Source organism: Sparus aurata, chromosome 14 (assembly GCF_900880675.1).
Source record: "Sparus aurata chromosome 14, fSpaAur1.1, whole genome shotgun sequence".
Classification (NCBI taxonomy): Eukaryota; Metazoa; Chordata; class Actinopteri; order Spariformes; family Sparidae; genus Sparus; species Sparus aurata.
The window spans coordinates 25,803,020-25,821,782 of record NC_044200.1 but is presented as its reverse complement, the minus strand read 5'-3'; the positions used below and the strand labels follow the sequence as shown (position 1 = coordinate 25,821,782).

General features: G+C 44.7%; 1 protein-coding gene across 3 annotated transcripts; it reads right to left on the bottom strand.

Annotated features, from left to right (window-relative positions):
• Positions 1 to 435: 435 nt before the first annotated feature.
• cdhr5-rs (cadherin-related family member 5, related sequence) lies at positions 436 to 9,699 on the bottom strand. 3 transcript variants are annotated; one of them, XM_030439196.1, is made up of 16 exons: positions 9,538 to 9,699; positions 8,194 to 8,287; positions 6,601 to 6,809; positions 6,198 to 6,254; positions 5,981 to 6,073; positions 5,773 to 5,859; positions 5,576 to 5,686; positions 5,314 to 5,478; positions 5,032 to 5,122; positions 4,725 to 4,834; positions 4,442 to 4,642; positions 4,243 to 4,365; positions 3,711 to 3,789; positions 2,517 to 2,710; positions 1,099 to 1,459; positions 436 to 1,054 (listed from the first exon to the last, which is right to left on the bottom strand). In XM_030439196.1, the coding sequence occupies exons 2-15, from the start codon at positions 8,258 to 8,260 to the stop codon at positions 1,115 to 1,117; spliced, it is 1,932 nt and encodes a 643-aa protein (XP_030295056.1). In that variant the 5' UTR covers positions 8,261 to 8,287; positions 9,538 to 9,699; the 3' UTR covers positions 436 to 1,054; positions 1,099 to 1,114. The 3 variants fall into 3 exon arrangements, with proteins under 3 accessions (XP_030295056.1, XP_030295055.1, XP_030295057.1); XM_030439195.1 differs by having other exon boundaries at positions 436 to 1,459; XM_030439197.1 differs by having other exon boundaries at positions 436 to 1,459; positions 4,725 to 4,831.
• Positions 9,700 to 18,763: the final 9,064 nt, after the last annotated feature.

Genomic DNA, 18,763 nt, shown 5'->3' with positions numbered 1-18,763 from the left:
TCTTGGCTATTTTAGCTGTGTGATCATTGGTACAGGTGTGTGTAAAGGTTTCTTTCAGGTGTGTACAAGTGTGTGCACAGGTGCGTGCAGGTGTGTGTTCAGGCATATTCCGGGGTAATGTGTGATGACTGTTTGCAGTCTGTGATGTTTTGTTTATTTGTTGATCTAAAACTTAATGTTCAATGAGATTCTGTTTGTTGTTTCATCAGACCTAATTTGTTCAATGTGTCTAAAGCAGCGAAGGATCAACTGAAGAGCTAAAATATGTCCATTGTTTGACTCTGACCAGCAGGGGGAGCTGTTGAACTGCTGGATGCTGATGTGCTGTGTTTGATGTTCACTCGTGTCACCGTCAGTCAAAATGTAAACTTCGTCTTCTTCTGCTGTTGTTATGAAACTGTGACAGACGACAGGAAGTGACTCAAACTGGAGGTGTTGTGTTTTATGATTTATTCATAAATTATAATTTATTCATATTCATTAGTTCAAAGAGAAACAAATAAAATCAGAAACAGTTTTAGTTTGAACGTGTCTTGTAACTTTAAACACTTTAATGATTTTGACTCGTGCTGAGTGAATAACAGTGTGTGTGTGTGTGTGTGTGTTAGACAGTCAGTTTCTGTTCGGCTGATTTAAACCTGTCACCAGGTGACGTGGTCCACACAGGTACAGATTCAGGTGGATGAACTGATCAAACATGGAAACCTGCTGAAGTCATTAAGTTTGTTTTTAGACATGTTTCAAACACACGAACAACACGATCAGTACAGATGATCTGTGAACACATACATACGTAAATAATGTTCATACATGAAGAAAATATACTTATATTGTATTTATACTGGTTATTTATGAACTGTATTCATCTTTAACATTTGTTTTTAAATGTGTTCACACTGGTCATTGTAGATTTTTATTAATCAATTAATGAATCATCGGTAAGGAGACTGATTTCTGTCCATCGACATGAAAATAAACGACAACAAGAGAAGGTAAACATGATTAAAGACTCTGTGCAACTGTTTGTTTCTGCTCTGTGATTGGCTCTTCAGACACATGTCAGATTGATTGTTCTGCTCTGTGATTGGCTCTTCAGACTGATCACAGAGACCGTCTACCTGTATGGGTCTTCTAAATCCTCTGATTGGTTTGTTTTCATTTCGTTGTCCCTCTGAAGAGTCTCTGCTGTGATGTCATCACCTGTGGGATCAGCTGCTCTGAGGGTTTCGATGGGTCCTTCAGGTTTTTCTTGGACAGGAAACAGATATGAGTGCTGTCTGGATCTTTTTCCAGGATCACTGATGATGTTTGATGATGATGATGATGAAGGAGGAGGCAGCTGAGAGTGTCTCCGGGTGTAGACTCCATGTCTGCCATGTGAAGGAGACTCATACTGATGGCTAAAAGCTCTGGAGTATGAAGACTCGTCTGTGGAGAAGACCGGTCGACTGGAGCTAACCTGTCAACAGTTTGATTCATCTTCAGTTTGTTTTCCCACACACCCTGAACGTCTCATCCATCCTGGACATAAATATGGACAGTAGAAGGCTAACAGGCTTAAGATCACCACCTGGTGGCCAACTGAAGTACATGTCATGAACTTCAGTTTATACTATTCTAACTTCAGTTTATATATAAACTGAAGTTATGAGAAGTATACTGTTCATAACTTCAGTTTATACTGCTCATAACTTCAGTTTATACTGTTCATAACTTCAGTTTATACTGTTGTAACTGCAGAGTAAGCTTCATTCACACTGAAGTTTTACAAAATTAAGGAAGTTTTGAACCAAAAAAAGAAAAAAAAACAAGAGCAAATGTCAGAAAGGGATGAAACCATCGTAACACAGAGCACCACCCAACGCTCATCCACATGATGCTGAAGGTGGATGTTCATGATGACACAGAGCACCACAGAGAGGCTATAAACAGAAGCACATCACAGGAAGTGCACACTGACTATCACAACATGACGACTGAGGAGCAGCTTTAAACTCACCGTCTGAAAGCAGAGCAGATGCTACAGAACAACACAGGAAGTGCAGACATCAGGTTGATCATGCACATATGTGTGCTATACAGATGAGGCAGCCTTTACCTGTACCTTAACCCTTAAACCTTCAGTAAGTGATGTCTCTGTTGTAACGTTGATGCTGTGATTGGTTGTGTCCCCTGATGAGTCCAATAAGTGAACATCTGTCTCTTTAGCTACTGAATGCTCCATTGTGTTCGCATATCATCTTTGTCTGTCTGCTGATTGAAGTGTACACTGACTCTTTACAGATTTTTCTGTGAGAGCGCTGAGAGCCAGAACAGATCAACAATGAGCTAAAAGTCTGTAAAAAACAACAGCAGATTCAGCTGATGATTCAGCACCAGAGACACCAACTCATCATCACACTTTCTGTAAGACATTCATCAGAGGTGCTTTATGTTTGTAGAGAAACACCACATCTGAAACCAACAAACATCTTAAACGTGTCGGCAGGGGATAGTGTGAGAGTTCAAGTTCATACCACGTTGGGATGTTTTCCGAGGGTGACAGCATGTTCGTCAGTGTTTGTTTGTCGCTGACGTCTCCTGATGGTTCGAAGCAGCAGAAACAAAACTGATGTTAGAAACAGTAGCAGGATCATTGCTGCGATTCCTCCTGCCAGCCTGCTGTCCACATCTCCAAACAACTGCTGCTCAGTGAACGCACCATGGGGGACTGAAAACAAGAAAATGAATGTCAGTGCATGCAGCACAAGTGACTGAAAACAGGACAGAGCTTATATCGATGAACGCACCACGAGGACTGAAAAGATGAAAATTTATGTAAGTGAACGAGGGACTTCAGAGAGTTATGATATTGTAACAGTCGGAGTTATTGAACGTAGCGCCACTAGGTGGCGCCTCCTTTTGTTAAGTGGATAATGTAACCTGTACCTAGAAGAAGAGTTGATGTGCTTCCGCTCCACCATGAGTAGCAATGCTGCCAGCGGAGTGACGACCACCCTTTTATTTTATTCTATATTGTGATGTATAGGTGTAGGATCCTCGGCCTATGTGTGTCAAGGCATGTATGCATGTGATAACTAGTGCCGTAGCGACCTGGCTTGGTATGGTCTGTAAGTTACAGTGGAATAAAAGTATGTGCGGAAATCCCACATGTTGCCTGCCGTGTCGTTTGAGCTAACCGGAGCTACCGCCACTGAAGGAGGACCATAACCTTCCCCTGCACCGACCACGTTACAATATACGTCATCTATGAGATCTATGAGATCATTCTGAAGGTCATAACTTGATATCTGACATCTGTGACAGAAGCTGTTACTAAACTTTTTTGACTTTTCTGCTAAATAATCAGACTTCATTTGTGAATCATAAATCATAATGAATAAATCAATTTAGAACCAAAGAGGCCTCAGGTCACTATGATGTGTTGTAGATTTGTCTATGAATGACAGATTCTGTTGTCCTGCTGAGTGTCTGTGTTTCTAGTGAGGCTGTTATCTCATTAATGAAACAGACAACTGATCAGTTTGTGATTAGTGGAGTAGAAGACCTCTGACGTCCCCCCCACCCTCACTTTACAACACACTGCTCCTCCTGTGTGTGTGTGTGTGTGTGTGTGTGTGTGTGTGTTCGTGTGTGTGTGTGTGTGTGTGTGTGTGTGTGTGTGTGTGTGTGAGAGAGTCCAAGTTACTTCCTGCTGCTTGTGTTCTCACCTGGTTGTCCTCGCTGCAGGACTTCAATGTCCACTGAAGCTGAAACTTCTTCTCCCGATTCTTCATCTCTGGCTACAACCTGCAGAGTCACAGACAAAATCTCGTGTACAATCACGTGTTAATGAGTTCAAGTTGACGATCGATTGTCTGTATCAAAAGCCTGCAGGATGATCATGTTATGGTCGTCTGGATCAATGATGAGTTAATGTGTTCAACAACATCATTGATCAATCATCAGAAACATGAAATAAACGTTTGGTTTAACCCTGGTTTGTGAAACCCTGGCTTTGTGGGTCCCTTGCTTTGTGAAACCCTGGCTTTGTGGGTCCCTTGCTTTGTGAAACCCTGGCTTTGTGGGTCCCTGGCTTTGTGAAACCCTGGCTTTGTGGGTCCCTGGCTTTGTCGGACATTACCTTGGTAGTAGTTTTATTTCCTTCAACCAAACTTGAACCACAGAGCTGACAGACAAGAAATCAGTCAGTTGAAGAATACTGTATTATTGTTGTACCATTGTATAAGAAAGGTAACCCACCTGCAGTATGTGTCTTGCAAATGCATGCAGTTGGTCTGTCCTGGCGATCAGAACCCCCCCTTGGGTGACTTGGTACAGTCCAGATGGAGGATGGAGGGAGTAGTGGATGTTTGGATTCCGGCCCTGTGATAAGACAGCAGTAATGACTTACCTGGTTTCATACAGGTTATAAAACGGGTAGAGCAGCAGATGTTCTTACATCAGGGAAGTCGTCATCTGACACCTGGACCTGCAACACCTGGTTCCCATAGGTGGAGATGATGGAGGCTGGGCTAGAGCTCTGGATGATGAAACCTTTAAAGGTGGTTCTGTTGAAGACCGGAGGGAACATGTTCTCGCTGAGAACTCTGATCAGAACAGACGCCACACTGTACTTCAGCCGGTCATTGGCCTGACACACCTGTGACACGAGGACAGGTAGATCGGACTTTGTTTTGCACTGTTGTTTTAGTTGAACAGTAAACAGGAAGTGGTGCCGTTACCATGACACTGAGTGTGAAGTTTGCCACCGGCTGCTGGTCGTTCACAGGTCGGGTTAACCTGATCTCACCTGTCCTGTTGTTGATCTCAAACCTACCCTGATCACCACCTGCTGACACACAAACACATCTGTCCACACACACTGAATGTCTTTAAGTCCAGTATGAGACGGTCTAAACAGAAGGTGAACCAGCTGTCTTCACCACTCAGGTAGTTCTCCCTGCTGTCTGAGGACTCATTGAAGTAGTTTTGCTGACTACACAGTTTGTGTGAGGTGTGTGTCACATGACAGGTTGTGTTACAACTGACCGGACAGGATGGAGTAGATCAGAGGAGTGTTGATCCCTCTGTCTCCATCCTCTGCTCTGATTGGACCAGGAGAAAACTGCAGAACCGCATCCTGAAACATGGTTGTTTTTAGAAAAGACATACAGAGTACAAAAACAGACGTTTACGACATTTATGACCCTCAAAACGAGGGGAACCTTCTTCTGAACTTATTTTACCTGAAAGAATCAAAACATCCCAACAGCTGTGTACACCTGACTGTTTACCGTGTGTGTGTGTGTGTGTGTGTGTGTGTGTGTGTACCTGCTGCTTGCGTGTGATGTTGGTGGTGTAGGTGGGGTTCATGCAGACAGGAACACCTGGAGAGACAGGTGTACAGGGCAGGAAGTGAGGGTACTGGTCATCCCCGTCCTTGATGATCACCGTAAGAACAGCAGACGTGTTGAATTTCTCCACAGTGTTCGCTTCCTGTTCACATCATCAACAAAATAAAATGTTCGGACAGGGTGTTGTTTTTACATCAGGTGTTTTAATAAAAAATATTTTAAACCAGCCAGAGTGTTACCTGTGCCCAGATCATCACCTGCAGATGAGTTCTGGTCTCATAGTCCAGTGGTTTGTCCAGAACTATGTTTCCAGTGTTGGGTAGATCAATCCTGAAGAACCAGGCATCACGCTGCAGTTGACAGGTGACAGGTGACAGGATACTGAGACATATACGAGACACAGACAGAAGTGTGTGGACAGGCCTGAGGTCCTTACCGATGATTGGTCAATGATGTAAGTGATCATGTCTCCATCAGCGTCGACAGCCTTCACAGTGAAAACCACAGAGTTCACTGCTGTCAGCTGCACACAAAACACACTTTATTATTAATGATATAAACGCACCTTTTATATGATTGCTTTTCTGACAGGTCATTTTCTATCTGAACATAAAGAGAAGTGTTATCAGTCGGCCATGTTTTACCTCGCTGATGGTGAACGGCTGAATTGTCTCCTGCAGGAAGTTCGGTCTGTTGTCATTCTCATTCACGATCTCCACCAGGATCCTGTACTGACTCTGAGAAACAAACACCACTTATATACTGCTGAGGACACCTGTTACTGTACAACAGGTGACTTATCTGTACGACAGGTGACCCACCTGTACGACAGGTGACCCACCTGTACGAGAGGTGACTTACCTGTATGACATCGTCCTCATAACAGGTCAGCTCTGCTATCAGTACTGATCCCTGAACCTGAGGGATAAACACACACCTGAGTCGAACATTTACTGCAGGTTATGCAGTTGATATTTAACTGCAGGTATAGTTAAGGTGAGATTAAACCACATATGAGATGTGTTTAAACTACAGGCATGGTTCAGGTCAGGTACAGATGTAGTTTAGGTGAGATACAGGTGTATTCAAGGGTTGTTCAGGTAAGATTCAGGTGTAGTTTAGGTGAGAAAAATGTATAGTTCAGGTGTAGCTCAGGTGAGATTCAGGTGTAGTTCAGTGAGTTACAGGTTTAGTTCAGTTGTAGTTCAGATGAGATACAGGTGTAGTTAAGGTGAAGTTCAGGTGTGTACTGATGCAGGTGTACCTCTCGGTCAAGGACTCTGGAGGCAGAGCTGTTAAGTCGGATGCTTCGACCCTCTAAGTAGAACCAGTCGGCGTTGTCTCCGGTCAGACACAGGCGGACGGCGCCCCCTCCCGGTTCTCCGGTGATACTGAGGGTGGATATCAGCTGACCCGTCCGACTGTTCTCTCTGATCGATGCAAAGATGTCCGACCCACCCAGGCACAGACTGGCTGAGGACCAATCAGATCTGTCTTTAGCACCGACTGAAAGTGTGAGCACGATCAATACTGACTGTCAATCCTATTGATTCTTGATCGGATGGTAACTGGTTTTAGGTTCCAGGTACAGAAAACAACTTAAGAAAACCATTGTAAGTGCTGTATCATAGGCAGTGCTGAACTGAAGAAGCCTCTTAGGGCGTTTTCACACCTATAGTTCGTTTTCTCTGGTCTGAATCAGGGACCAACTTGTTACAGTGTTGCATATTACCTCGAGTTTGGTTTGTGTTCACACAGCAGCATTTACAAGTGGACCAAAATGTGTGATGTGCGAGGAAACTGCTCTCTAATTGGTCTAAATTTCGAAAACGAAGCAGCAATTCAGCTGAATTTAGCACCAAGCAGACAGGAAGTCAAGCACTGAAACAACAACAATATGACATCCGGTTACTTTTCAAAATAAAACAGAACTTAAGAAGCGAAACATAGAGATGATAATTTTATTGAAGCTCCAGGACTTTAATTTTTAAATAGTTTATATCTTTTGATTGGTTGCAGACATTGGTGAGACACATTCATGAGCAGAAACAATTAGCTATTTAGATTATTTAATGGAAAACAATGCTGATGATGGGTGAATCCTTTAAACCTTAGTTTCACTGCTGTGTCACTTTTTCCAAGTCTAATTCTCTGTAAACTAACTGAAGGATAAACATGTTTTACTGTTTGGTGATTATTTCATAGATTTTGTTGGTTTGTCCGTTTGTTGGTTGGTTTGCTTTTGATGTTGGAATTGAATGACAGGGGACTGCCTTGTCGAAGGTATGCACTCTACTGAGTAAAGACCCTGGTTTAGAAAGATGAGCTCATTAATAATTAGATCCTTCTCTCTCTCTCTCTCTCTCTCTCTCATACACACCACACTCACACACACACACTCACACTCACACACACACTCACACTCACACACACACACACACACACACACACACACACTCTCTCTCATACACACACACACTCACACTCACACACACACACTCACACACACACACACACACTCACACACACACACTCACACTCACACACACACACACACACACACACACACACCACACTCTCTCTCATACACACACACACACTCACACACACACACTCATCACACACACACACACACTCACACACACACACTCACACTCACACACACACACACACACACACACACACACACACTCTCTCTCATACACACACACACACTCACACACACACACTCTCTCTCACACACACACACTCTCTCTCACACACACACACACACACACACACTCTGTCACACACACACACACACTCTCTCTCTCACACACACACACACACACACACACACACACACACAGGCTCTCACCTGTAACAACATGATAAGACAACCTGAGAGCCACCTGCCAGATCAGCAGCCTGCAGGGTCTCAACATCTTCCTCCACCTGCTCCACCTTCACACCTGCAGATCAACAACAGGTCAACAGTTACTCATGTTAACGTTGTTTAAGTGTTAGAACAGTGCTGCTGAACTCTGAGTTGCTGTTTGAACTTTGCCAGTCTGTCCACCAACTGAAACTGTGATCGTCCTGACTTAGGCCTGAGTCTTTAGAATTCATCATCATATATTTGGAAGACGGAAGAACTTCTACAAGTATTGGATTATTTGTATTGTAGTAAACTGTTGCGTTGTTGACCCAGGTGATTAATTAACAGAAACTTTAGTCTGTGATGATCCATTGTGGTTACATCATTTTTTTCTCCCCTTCTGCTGTCAGTTTTTTTATGTTTTATTAAAACTGAATCTTGGTTGTTCCAACAAAACAAAATGTCTGAGGATGTTTATTAAACTGAATAATGAATAAATCTTTAGATAACGAAGAAGTCATGACTGCAGTTTGTTGTAGAAATATGTGGAGGTCAGAGAGAATGGACCTCAGAGCAGATTAACAACCAAACACATGATGAGTCATGATTTATTCATGAGGACACAAGGGGACTGAAAACAACCGAGTCATGCTGATGATGTCAGGGTCACATGACACACTCAACGGTCCAACATGGAAATGACTTTTAACGATGAGTTAAAACATTAAAGCAGGTACAAATACTAGTAAACACCTTCAATTAGTCCACTTTGATGTTCAAAGTCACAACTTCTACAGGAAGTGTGTCCGTCCTGAACATCAATCCCTCTTCATATTTCCAACTTTTCCCCCTCAAAGGGTTGTTTAGTCGCTTTTTGTGAGTTTACATTATTCAGCCATAAATGTTCTTACTTTAAAACATGCCCTGATGAAAATATGATTTGATGAAGACATGACCTGATGAAGACATTAGAAAGACAGAAGACGGTGCAATCGGTCGAACATCATGATTGGTTACAGCAGCTCATCAATCTGAGTCAGTGAGAGTTTCACAGGCAGGATTTAATGTGGGATTAGACAGGACTGTTTCAGTGGATTGTGACACGTGGTCATATAATTGTGTCCACATGAAATCAGATACAGATACGTTTAGTAAAGACTGCCATAGATAAATAAATACATAAATCTGTGTGTGTGTCTGATGTCAGCTGACTGTGTTGTGAAGTCCTCAGTTCTCAGGTGTTTTCACGTCTTCAGCAGAACATACGAACACACGACACCTCACCTTGTTGCCTCACCTGAATATGAACACAAACATGTATAAAATAATCCATAGACCACTCACCTCTCTCTCTCTGCTGCAGGTCTACAGATGGTCGGTGTCTCTTGCCTGCGGCATTATGTTGTTTCAGTTTTCAGTTTGTACAATTTATTTTCCTCTGTGAGAACAGAGACCAGCCTGTCACTGTGTGTGTGTGTGTGGAGAGAGAGGGCATTAGCCAGGGCTTACAAAGCATTAATGAGGATAAGTAGGCCAACATGCTGCAGGACTTTAAACTAACAGGAGGCCTGTTAGTTCGACCTGCTGCTCAGTAACAGGAAGTATTTACTGAAGTACTAATACCACACAGTTAAATTGCAGAAGTATTTACTGAAGTACTAATACCACACAGTTAAATTGCAGAAGTATTTACTGAAGTACTAATACCACACTGTTAAAGTGCAGAAGTATTTACTGAAGTACTAATACCACACTGTTAAAGTGCAGAAGTATTTACTGTGTTTCATGACTCTCACTCCTCAAGACAAAAAAGAATAAAGGTTTATTTGGTGCTCATTTCTCTTTATGCTACATATGAAAAGATATTTAATAAAATTGAGTCTGGAGGATGAATGGAGAAGTAATGAAGCTGCTCTGTAGTCTGGTGGTACAGCAGCCGATACTTCTGTATCTGTTGTCAGGTGGCACAAGGGTGAACAGACTGTGTCTGAGTGGGTGTTCTCTTGTAGTATCTCTGGACCATTGTTGCCAACTCCTCAGCACTGAAAGTCGCTACTGGCTGTCCTAAAAGTTGCTAGAACATCTAACATTGCTAGATGATGTCATCATGTAATTTGCATAACTGGCCATGTGGATTTAATTGTAATGGGCGCTGTAGGAGAGATGAATAACGTTGTGGGAGAGACAAAAAAGTTAGTAAAAAACACCATTCATATGTTTAGAATGACAACTGAACTTATTTTAGTGCAATGACTTATTTTAGACAAAAAAAATGTTTATTTATTTCAGCCAGCGGCAGCTTCACACATGCGCGATTCACAGTATGGATGCAGAGGGCTGAACATCTCCTGCTCTGACTGCAGCTTGGAGGGACTGTTGCACGAGGACTGGGCTGCTTGCTGAGAAGTGTAAGAACAATACGTGCTTTCGTGTCAGAGTCTCCAAAAGTCTTCTATAACACCATAAAAAGTTCCTAGATTTGTTGCCAGTCGCTTTTTTGAAAAAGAGTTGCTAGAGGGGTCTGAAAACTCACTAAATATAGCGTCAAAGTTACTAAGTTGCTTAGCTCTGGACTCTTCTCAGACATCTCACTCACTGATGTCACTGATGCTCTGTAGATGGCACCAGTGCCGTTCTGGTGGTTTTAATCACCTTCTGTAGAGTCTTCCTGTCCTGGTCCATGGTGAACAATGACAATTTGTGATGACGACAAAGACCGGATCCCACGGATGTTGTAGAGGGTGGATCTGCAGGATCGGGTCACAGCAGTGACGTTGGGATGGGACTTTTTTTTTTTTTGGTTTATTTAATAGGGACAGATACAGATCATGTGGGTTGTACAACAATCCAACAGAAAGCATCATAGCATTTATAGCCTTAGCTAATTTCCAATGCCCGTCCCTAGAGTTTACGCCCAGGTTCCTCTTAGTCAACAAAGGCAACACTGTGACGTCCTCGACAGCGACTGACAGGTCAATGTGAGGGCAGTTTTTCCCCGGGATGAAGAGGAGTTCAGTTTTACTAAGGTTGAGTTTGAGGTGATGGGCAGCTGTCCAAGCGGAGATGTCTGCAGACTTTCAGAGATTAGCGTCATAATGTGGGTGTTGGAGGAGGACGAGGGAAAAGAGAGGAACAGTTGGGTGTCGTCAGCATAACAGTGGTGAGAGAATCCATGTGATTTGACTGCAGAGCCTTATGATCTAGTGTATAGGGAAAACAGAACAGGTGCTAATACTGAGCCTTGAGGGACACCAGTTTCCAGAAAGCAGGGTTTGGACAGTGAGCCGTTCCATGTGACCTGAAAGGTGCGATTTGTCAGGTATGATGTGAACCAGGTTAGAGCTGAGTCAGCAATGTTCAGACAGAGTGGACAGGAGGATTTGGTGGTCGACTGTGTCAAACGCAGAAGATAAGTCAAGGAGAATGAGGACTGATGAGTGGGACGAGGTTCTGGAGGCATCAAGTCACTGTGAGGAGGGCCGTCTCAGTGGACCCTAACCATAACCCTGACTGATTTAGGTCAAGGAAGTCATTTGTGAAAGATAGGAGGACAGCTGGTTGTAGACGGCACGTTCTAGGGTTCTAGAGAGGAATGAAAAAAGAAATACAGTCTGTATTTTCAGATGTCAGCTGAGGCTAGGGTGGGTTTCTTTATGAGTGGCTTTACTATGGGGGATCTGATCATCTGTAGAACCAGTGACTGCTGTAAAAGTGCAGCTGGCAATTATGAAAAGACCTTGCGACAGCATGGAAAGACAGCTGGCAGGAGGGAATAGACCTCAATGGGGCTGCCAAGGGGGATCCAGCAGGGAATGTGCATGGGTCCAACCAACCAATGGCTACAAAAAATTCCAAGGAAAAAATAACCCCGGAGTCAGCGAGAGTGGGGGCGGAAGATGGCTCATCGGCAAACAACCTGGTAAACAACATAGGAATGGAACAGACTACGAATATGATGATCAGCATACCTGAAGCTTCAACAGCTGCAGCAGGGTACAAGCTCCAGAGCTGCATATGTGGCTAGGCAAAGGTTACTTCCATTACCAGCTTAAAGATACACCAGGGCAGGAAAAGGTGTCCTGGAAAAGGAAAAAGAAAGTGCAATAGGCTACTCGCATCGACAGCTACTTTCTGAGAAGCAAGCCAAGTCAGTTGACAGAAGTTAAGCAGCAGGACAAAAACCACAGTCTTCAGAACGTCAAAAATCCTGTCCCAGTGGAGGAAGAACTAGACGCAGGAGAGCAACCTGAGCCCAGCACATTACGACCTGCAGCCGAAAAGAAGATCCAGGGGCGAAGGTCATTGATTAAGTGGCCAAAGTCCTGCGAAAAGACCATGTGGAGAGAGGTCAATGATGACCTCTGGAACATCTTACAAACACTCAGAGGCACAACCATGAAGAAATTGAAGAGAATGGGAGATCTAATCTACAACTATGGAGTGGAACGGCTTGGAGTGGTAGAGAAGAATGGAACTACACCAGTAGTCCCCTCTAAGTCCAGGAGGCAGAAAGAGAGAGATCGCCTAATCAGAGACAGGAGGCAGCTGAAGAAGCAATGGAGGAAGATCACAGAGGAAGAGAGGGAAGGAATAAACGTGTTGCAGACAGAGATTCGGGGTAGGCTTACTCTCTGAGGAGAGTTGAAAATCTTGTAAAGATGCGCAGGAAGAAGGAGCTAACAAGATCAAACTTCTATAAAGATTTTTTCAAATTTGTGAAGGGGCTCTTCATAGTGGAGAAAAGCGGAAGTTTCTAAGTGTCAAAGGCAGAACTGGAAAAACATCTGAAAATGTCTTGCACAGACAGCCGACACCACGAAGAGATCATCTTCCCACCTGATATGCCGCCAACCGATCCACCAGAGCACCAACTAGATATCAGTCCACCTAGATGGAGTGAAGTGCAGAAAACGGTGCATAAGGCAAGGGCATCATCAGCCCCAGGCCCCAATGGAGTCCAATACAGGCTTTGCAAGAACACACCAGATGTCCTGCGCTTCCTCTGGAAGCTCATAAAGGTTGTATGACAAAACCAGGAGTTACCAACATGCTGGCGGAGAGCTGGAGGAATCCTTATCCCTAAGGAAAAGGACTCATCAGAAATCTATCAATTCCGCCAGATCAGCCTTCTGAATGTTGAGGGAAAAATCTTTTTTAGCGTTGTTCTCACAGGCTAGCAGGATAACTGCAAAGAAATGAGCTGATTGATACATCAATCCAAAAGGCAGGCCTCTCAGGCTTCTCCGGTTGTCTGGAGCGCGCTAGTAACATATGGCACCAGATCCAGGTCACCAAGAAGGAGGGAACAGACCTTCACATGGTGTTCCTGGACCTTGCCAACACCTTTGGCTCAGTCCCCCACAAGCTCCTCTGGACTGCTCTCAACTACTTCAGGGTTCCAGCGGCCCTCACAAGCCTCATCAAGGCCTACTTTCAGGATGTCCAGCTATGCCTGACAACAGCAGAGTACACCAAAGTGTGGCAACATCTGGAAGTGGGTATCATGGCTGGCTGCACCATCTCCCCGCTAGCCTTCACCATGGCCATGGATGTGATCATTCGAGCATCCCGATGGGTGGTCGGAGGTCAGCGCATAAGACCTGAGGTGAGGATGCTGCCTGTTCGAGCATACATGGAAAATCTTATAACAGTTAATACGACCAAGGGTTGTACCGTACGGTTGTTGAGAAAGCTTCAAAAGAACATCGAGCTGGCCCAGATGAAGATCAAGCCAAGCAAGTCCAGAAGCATTTCCATCGTCAAGGGGAAGCTGTCAGACCAACGCTTCTACATTGGGAATGAGGCTATTCCAACTGTCTCTGAAAAGCCAGTGAAGAGTCTGGGTCGGTGGTATGATGCCTTCCTTAAAGACTCATAGCAAGTATATCAGATCAGGAAGGATGTAGTTAGTGAACTGAAGAACAAATCGACCAAACTGCACTTCCTGGCAAGTTGAAGCTCTGGTGCATGCAGTATGGACTACTCCCATGCCTCATGTGGCCACTAACCCTTTATGAAGCGCCACTCTCTAAGATGGAAAAACTGGAGAGACTAATCGGCTCATATGCAAGGAAGTGGCTTGGTCTTCCCAGGTGCCTCAGCAGTATAGGGCACTATGGCAAAGGAGTTTTAGAGCTACCCATTTCCAGTCTCTCAGAGGAGAACAAGTGTGCCAATGTCAGACTGGAGATGTACTAATGGATTCCAGAGATCCATTTGTTGCCCAAGCTGCCCCCAGACTGACCACTGGGAGGAAATGGATCTTTAGCATCTAAGCAGGCAACAGCAGCACTCAAGCACAGGGATATTGTGGGCCAAGTGCAGCAAGGAAGGAGCAGTCTTGGCCTTGGGGCACATACACCAGCCTGGAACAAGGAGTCAGAGACGCAAGCTTGTGGCGGAGGAGATACCTCAGCAAGAGGAGGTAACAAGGTGTGCCAAAGCAGTCGCTCAGGCCAAGCAAGGCCAACAGATGAATTGGGAGGGAGTGGAGAAGAGGAAGATCTCCTGGAAAGAACTGTGGAAGATGGAGACATTCAGGGCAAGCTTTACGATCAAGGCTGCCTTATTATGTTCTTCCATCCACCAAAAATCTCAACCAGTGGTACGGAGAAGATCCCACATGCCCCCTCTGCCAGACCCCAGCAACACTCAAGCACATCTTGGTGGGCTGCAAGACCAGTTTCACTCAAGGTCGTTACACCTGGCCGCACAACCAGGTGTTGCAGTGTCTTGCAGCAGTGCTGGAAGGTCGACGGGTGAGCGTGAACGCCCTCCCTCCTTCCTCATCCCAACGGCCGACAATGACAATCAGACCTCGTATCTCAAGCTGGCAGCCGGTGCGCAAGATCGAGGCTGGACAGCAAAGGTCCGACCAGTGGAAGTAGGCTGCAGAGGGTTTGTAGCCTTATCTACAGCGAAGATCCTACGGGAGATGGGAGTGTGAGGAAATGCCCATTGGCAGGCAGTACAAGGCCTCTCCAGGGCTGCGGAAAAGGGGAGTCAGTGGCTGTGGGTGCGAAGAAAGGACGTCACCTCGGCCCTTAAGTGAGCAGATGGCATCTAGGAGGTGAGCCTGGGATGCCAGGATTCACCGCTGAACCCTCTGGAGATGTCGTTGTTCTATCAGCGAAACATCGATGAAAGATGGCGCCCACTTGATAACCCGGAGGATGCCATCTCTCACTCGACCATCCCACGGAGTCTCTTAGCAGCTTGGCTTCAGTATCCAACTAGGGATATCAACATCTAGTCCTACAAAACAGATCTGGCTGTCTTGAAAGGAGCTTGAATTATGCCTGAAGGGAGGGAGGAGTTGATCAGAGAGGTGAGGAATGGCAGGATGTCGTGTGAGATGTTTTTGAGAAGGGAGGAGGGAATCGGGTCCAGGGAACAGGTTGTGGCCCGGTTAGACATCATTATTTTGAGAACATCTTGTTGTGGAAATTCTCCTTTGTGAGGTAGAGAGTTGCTAAGTCTCCGAAGAACTTCAGACTTCAGCGTATGAATCAGATCTATTTGATGACACGCAGCATGGAGAGAAGTCAAAAGCGTTCTCTCCCGAACTCTAAAATGTTACCCCTTAAGTATAGAAACAGAGAGGAGGCTACCTTCATTTACAACAGTCATAAAACATTTTCTTTACATAGCAATGACTCTTTGATGTTTTGGTGTATCCTGTCTTTCCAGGACAGTGATTCTTTGATGCAATAGATGGAACAGCAAATGTCATCTTATCTACACTTTTGTATCTTCTCATGTGGGGGATGTGCCCCCACCTGTGCCTCTTCTGACACCTTAAGCAATCTGACATTCTCCAACTCCTCCTGTCCTTACAGCACATTTGATCACTAACAGGAAGACTATGTAATTTCTTACAATCTTCAGAGGAGAGAGGGCTGAAGCAGTTGAGGCCAGCGGAGGTGAGGGTCAGGGGAAGTGCTTTCTTCATGGGCACAGGAGTAAATGAGGAGCTGATGTCTTTTACTTTCTTGGTAAAGTCAGTTGCAAAGTCATCAGCAGTGAGGGAGGAAGGAAGGGGAGCCAAAGCGACTTACATTAATTGATAGGTATATTCACACACTGGTGTTGAGGTCCTCTCCAGTGTCTCTCTCTGGTGGTGTTGCACCTGACTGAAAGGATGGAGCTCTGGCCTCTCCAGTTATCCAGTCCTTCTAGTTCATCAACACAACTGCTTATATATGATGTCACTGAAGATGAATACTCCTCCGGACTGATGTTTTTCTGCTGAGTGACAGCGTCTCTGAACATTCTTCTGTCTGTGCAATAAAAACAGTCCTGTAGGGCCGCTATATGCTTCATCTGTCTACACTGTGACTACCAGGACAGACTTCATTCAGATTTAGACTGATTTAAAGCTCATAAAATAAGGTGGAAAATCTGATCTTACTAATATAACAGTATTTTCATCATTTTCATTGTCTCCTCTTAGGAGGACTGAGTAACATCAGATGACTGTGTATCATGAATTCATCAGGAGTGGGAGCAGTGTGAGAAAAGGTGTAAAACTGAAGATTTTCCTGAGTTTGGCTCAGAGCTCAGATCAGATTTTAGAACAGAAGCAGCAAACCAGACGAGCTGATAACTGATGAACGGATGAACAATAAACCACACAACAACACATACATGCAGCGGGTCTGGGTGAGATAAGGTGAATCTGAAGCTGTCTGTGACTCTTTGTGGAGCCATAACGAGGTTCAGCCTCACAGCTGACAAACTGCACACAATGAAGATTAAGAAGAATAGTGAGAACGAGACAGCAGTAAAAATAGATCCAAACAAAAAGTTTACACAGTGACAGTTAAAAGAAGCTTTATTTAACCAGAGCCTCTTAACAACAGTATTTATAGACTGACTCATGGAAACCATAGATTGTATAAATAGTGGATAGAGCTGAAGTGTCGTCACCTAAAATGAATCTCACGGTGAGCACTACTGGCTGTTGCCATCATTGCCGCACCTGACTCCAGCTAATTAGAGCCAAGGGCGTAAGAACCGGGGGGGACAGGGGGGGACGTGTCCCTCTAATATTGGAGACAGGCGCATTTGTTCCACCCAAAAATTATACCGCGGAAGAGAAAAGTATTTTATTTTGAAAACTTTAACTCACTTGCTTTTATTTTGAAAGAGCAACACAGCATCTTGTCACCTGACTGCCCCGCCCCCTCACAGCTCAGACTAGCCTCTTTCACACTGCCGTTTGCATGCGGGGATCCTGCGCCAATTCTCCGCACCCTCCTCTGTGTGAAAGTTTCAGATGCTGAGAGGGGGGAAATTTCGCTCCGGCGCTGATCCGCCTCTGGAGGTAGTATCAGGGCCGCATTATTGGTGAGCCGTCCCAGTATGAACGGCTAATCCGGAGGCACGGAGCGAGGGCGTGTCAGTCATGCAGTGTGATAACTACACAGGTCCTTCACTCAACTAAATACAAAAGTAACGTAGTAACTGAAACTGTCTATGGCAACTTATATGAGGAAAACAAATACCACAGCTGTACGTGGAGAAGCGTCTGTCCTCCTGTCCGTCCTCCTGTCTGTCCTCCTGACTCTTCCTCACATTTCTGCCCGAAAAACAGCGTCTGTCACCAGCAAAAAACTTTAACTCACCGAGTGAGTGATGAAAATTAATCACCGCGACCGTCAGCTCTCCGGACCGAGACATCAGGGAACTTTCCCCCAGAAAACAGCCTCCGTCCCGCAAGTGACAGAGTCAGACAGCGTCCTGTTTACTGATGGTGATTATGTATAATTATGTAATTTAGTGCGAAAAACTTCACTCCGTCACTTTCCAGGATGTTTGGTGGGTCAGGATCTCAATCACTACACGTTATAACAGCATCCATATGATTATAAACTGTCCGCGGGTTTAGATAGACAAGAGGAACACCTGGGAAACTCCGACGTCATCAACATGACGTGTACCGTCACGCCTCTTTAGGAGCCGCAGCGCTGGCTTTCTGTGTGAATTACACACGTAAAGGCGGAGATGCTTTGCTCTGTGTGAATCACCATCGGCGGAGAATTGGCGATCCACCGCTCCGGAGATAATGCGGAGAGAGGCTGTTTAAAAAGGGCTAGTTTGGGACGCGGGAGTCTGCAGCTGGCGACAGGTCAGAAGTATTAAGATGAAAAGACAGCAGCAGCTCAGTTTAAGTGATTTCTTTCTCATGGGGAAGAAAAGAAAGAAAGGAAATGTGAGTTCGCAATAATTTTGTCCAGAAGGACAATTATATTACACATACACATGTCTCACACCTAGAAAGGAGTTAGTCTGTCTGTGTGTTTTTTGCTTGTTCTTGACATTCCCATCAGTACTTTCTATACCCTATTCATCTCCACTGCTTTCATATTAGAGATCAGATGAAGTTCAGCTGGAAACTAACACTGGTGAGGGTGATGCAGGGAGAGCCAGCACTGCAGAGTTGCAGGTAGGTGCTATTATGAAGGGTGAGGTGATTTTAGTTTGTTGATCATGAGAGGAAGGTTTAAACGTGATAAGAAGTGAACACGGTTTAATTTAAACAATAATATAAAAAACATGATTTTAATAT

Coding starts and splice junctions, on each gene's coding strand:
- cdhr5-rs (XM_030439195.1), bottom strand. CDS start 8,260: ATGTTGAGACCCTGCAGGCTGCTGATCTGGCAGGTGGCTCTCAGGTTG. Junction 4,366..4,441: donor CAGATGACGACTTCCCTGAT/GTAAGAACATCT, acceptor GTCTTATCACAG/GGCCGGAATCCAAACATCCA. Junction 2,711..3,710: donor CCTGCAGCGAGGACAACCAG/GTGAGAACACAA, acceptor TCTTGTTTTCAG/TCCCCCATGGTGCGTTCACT.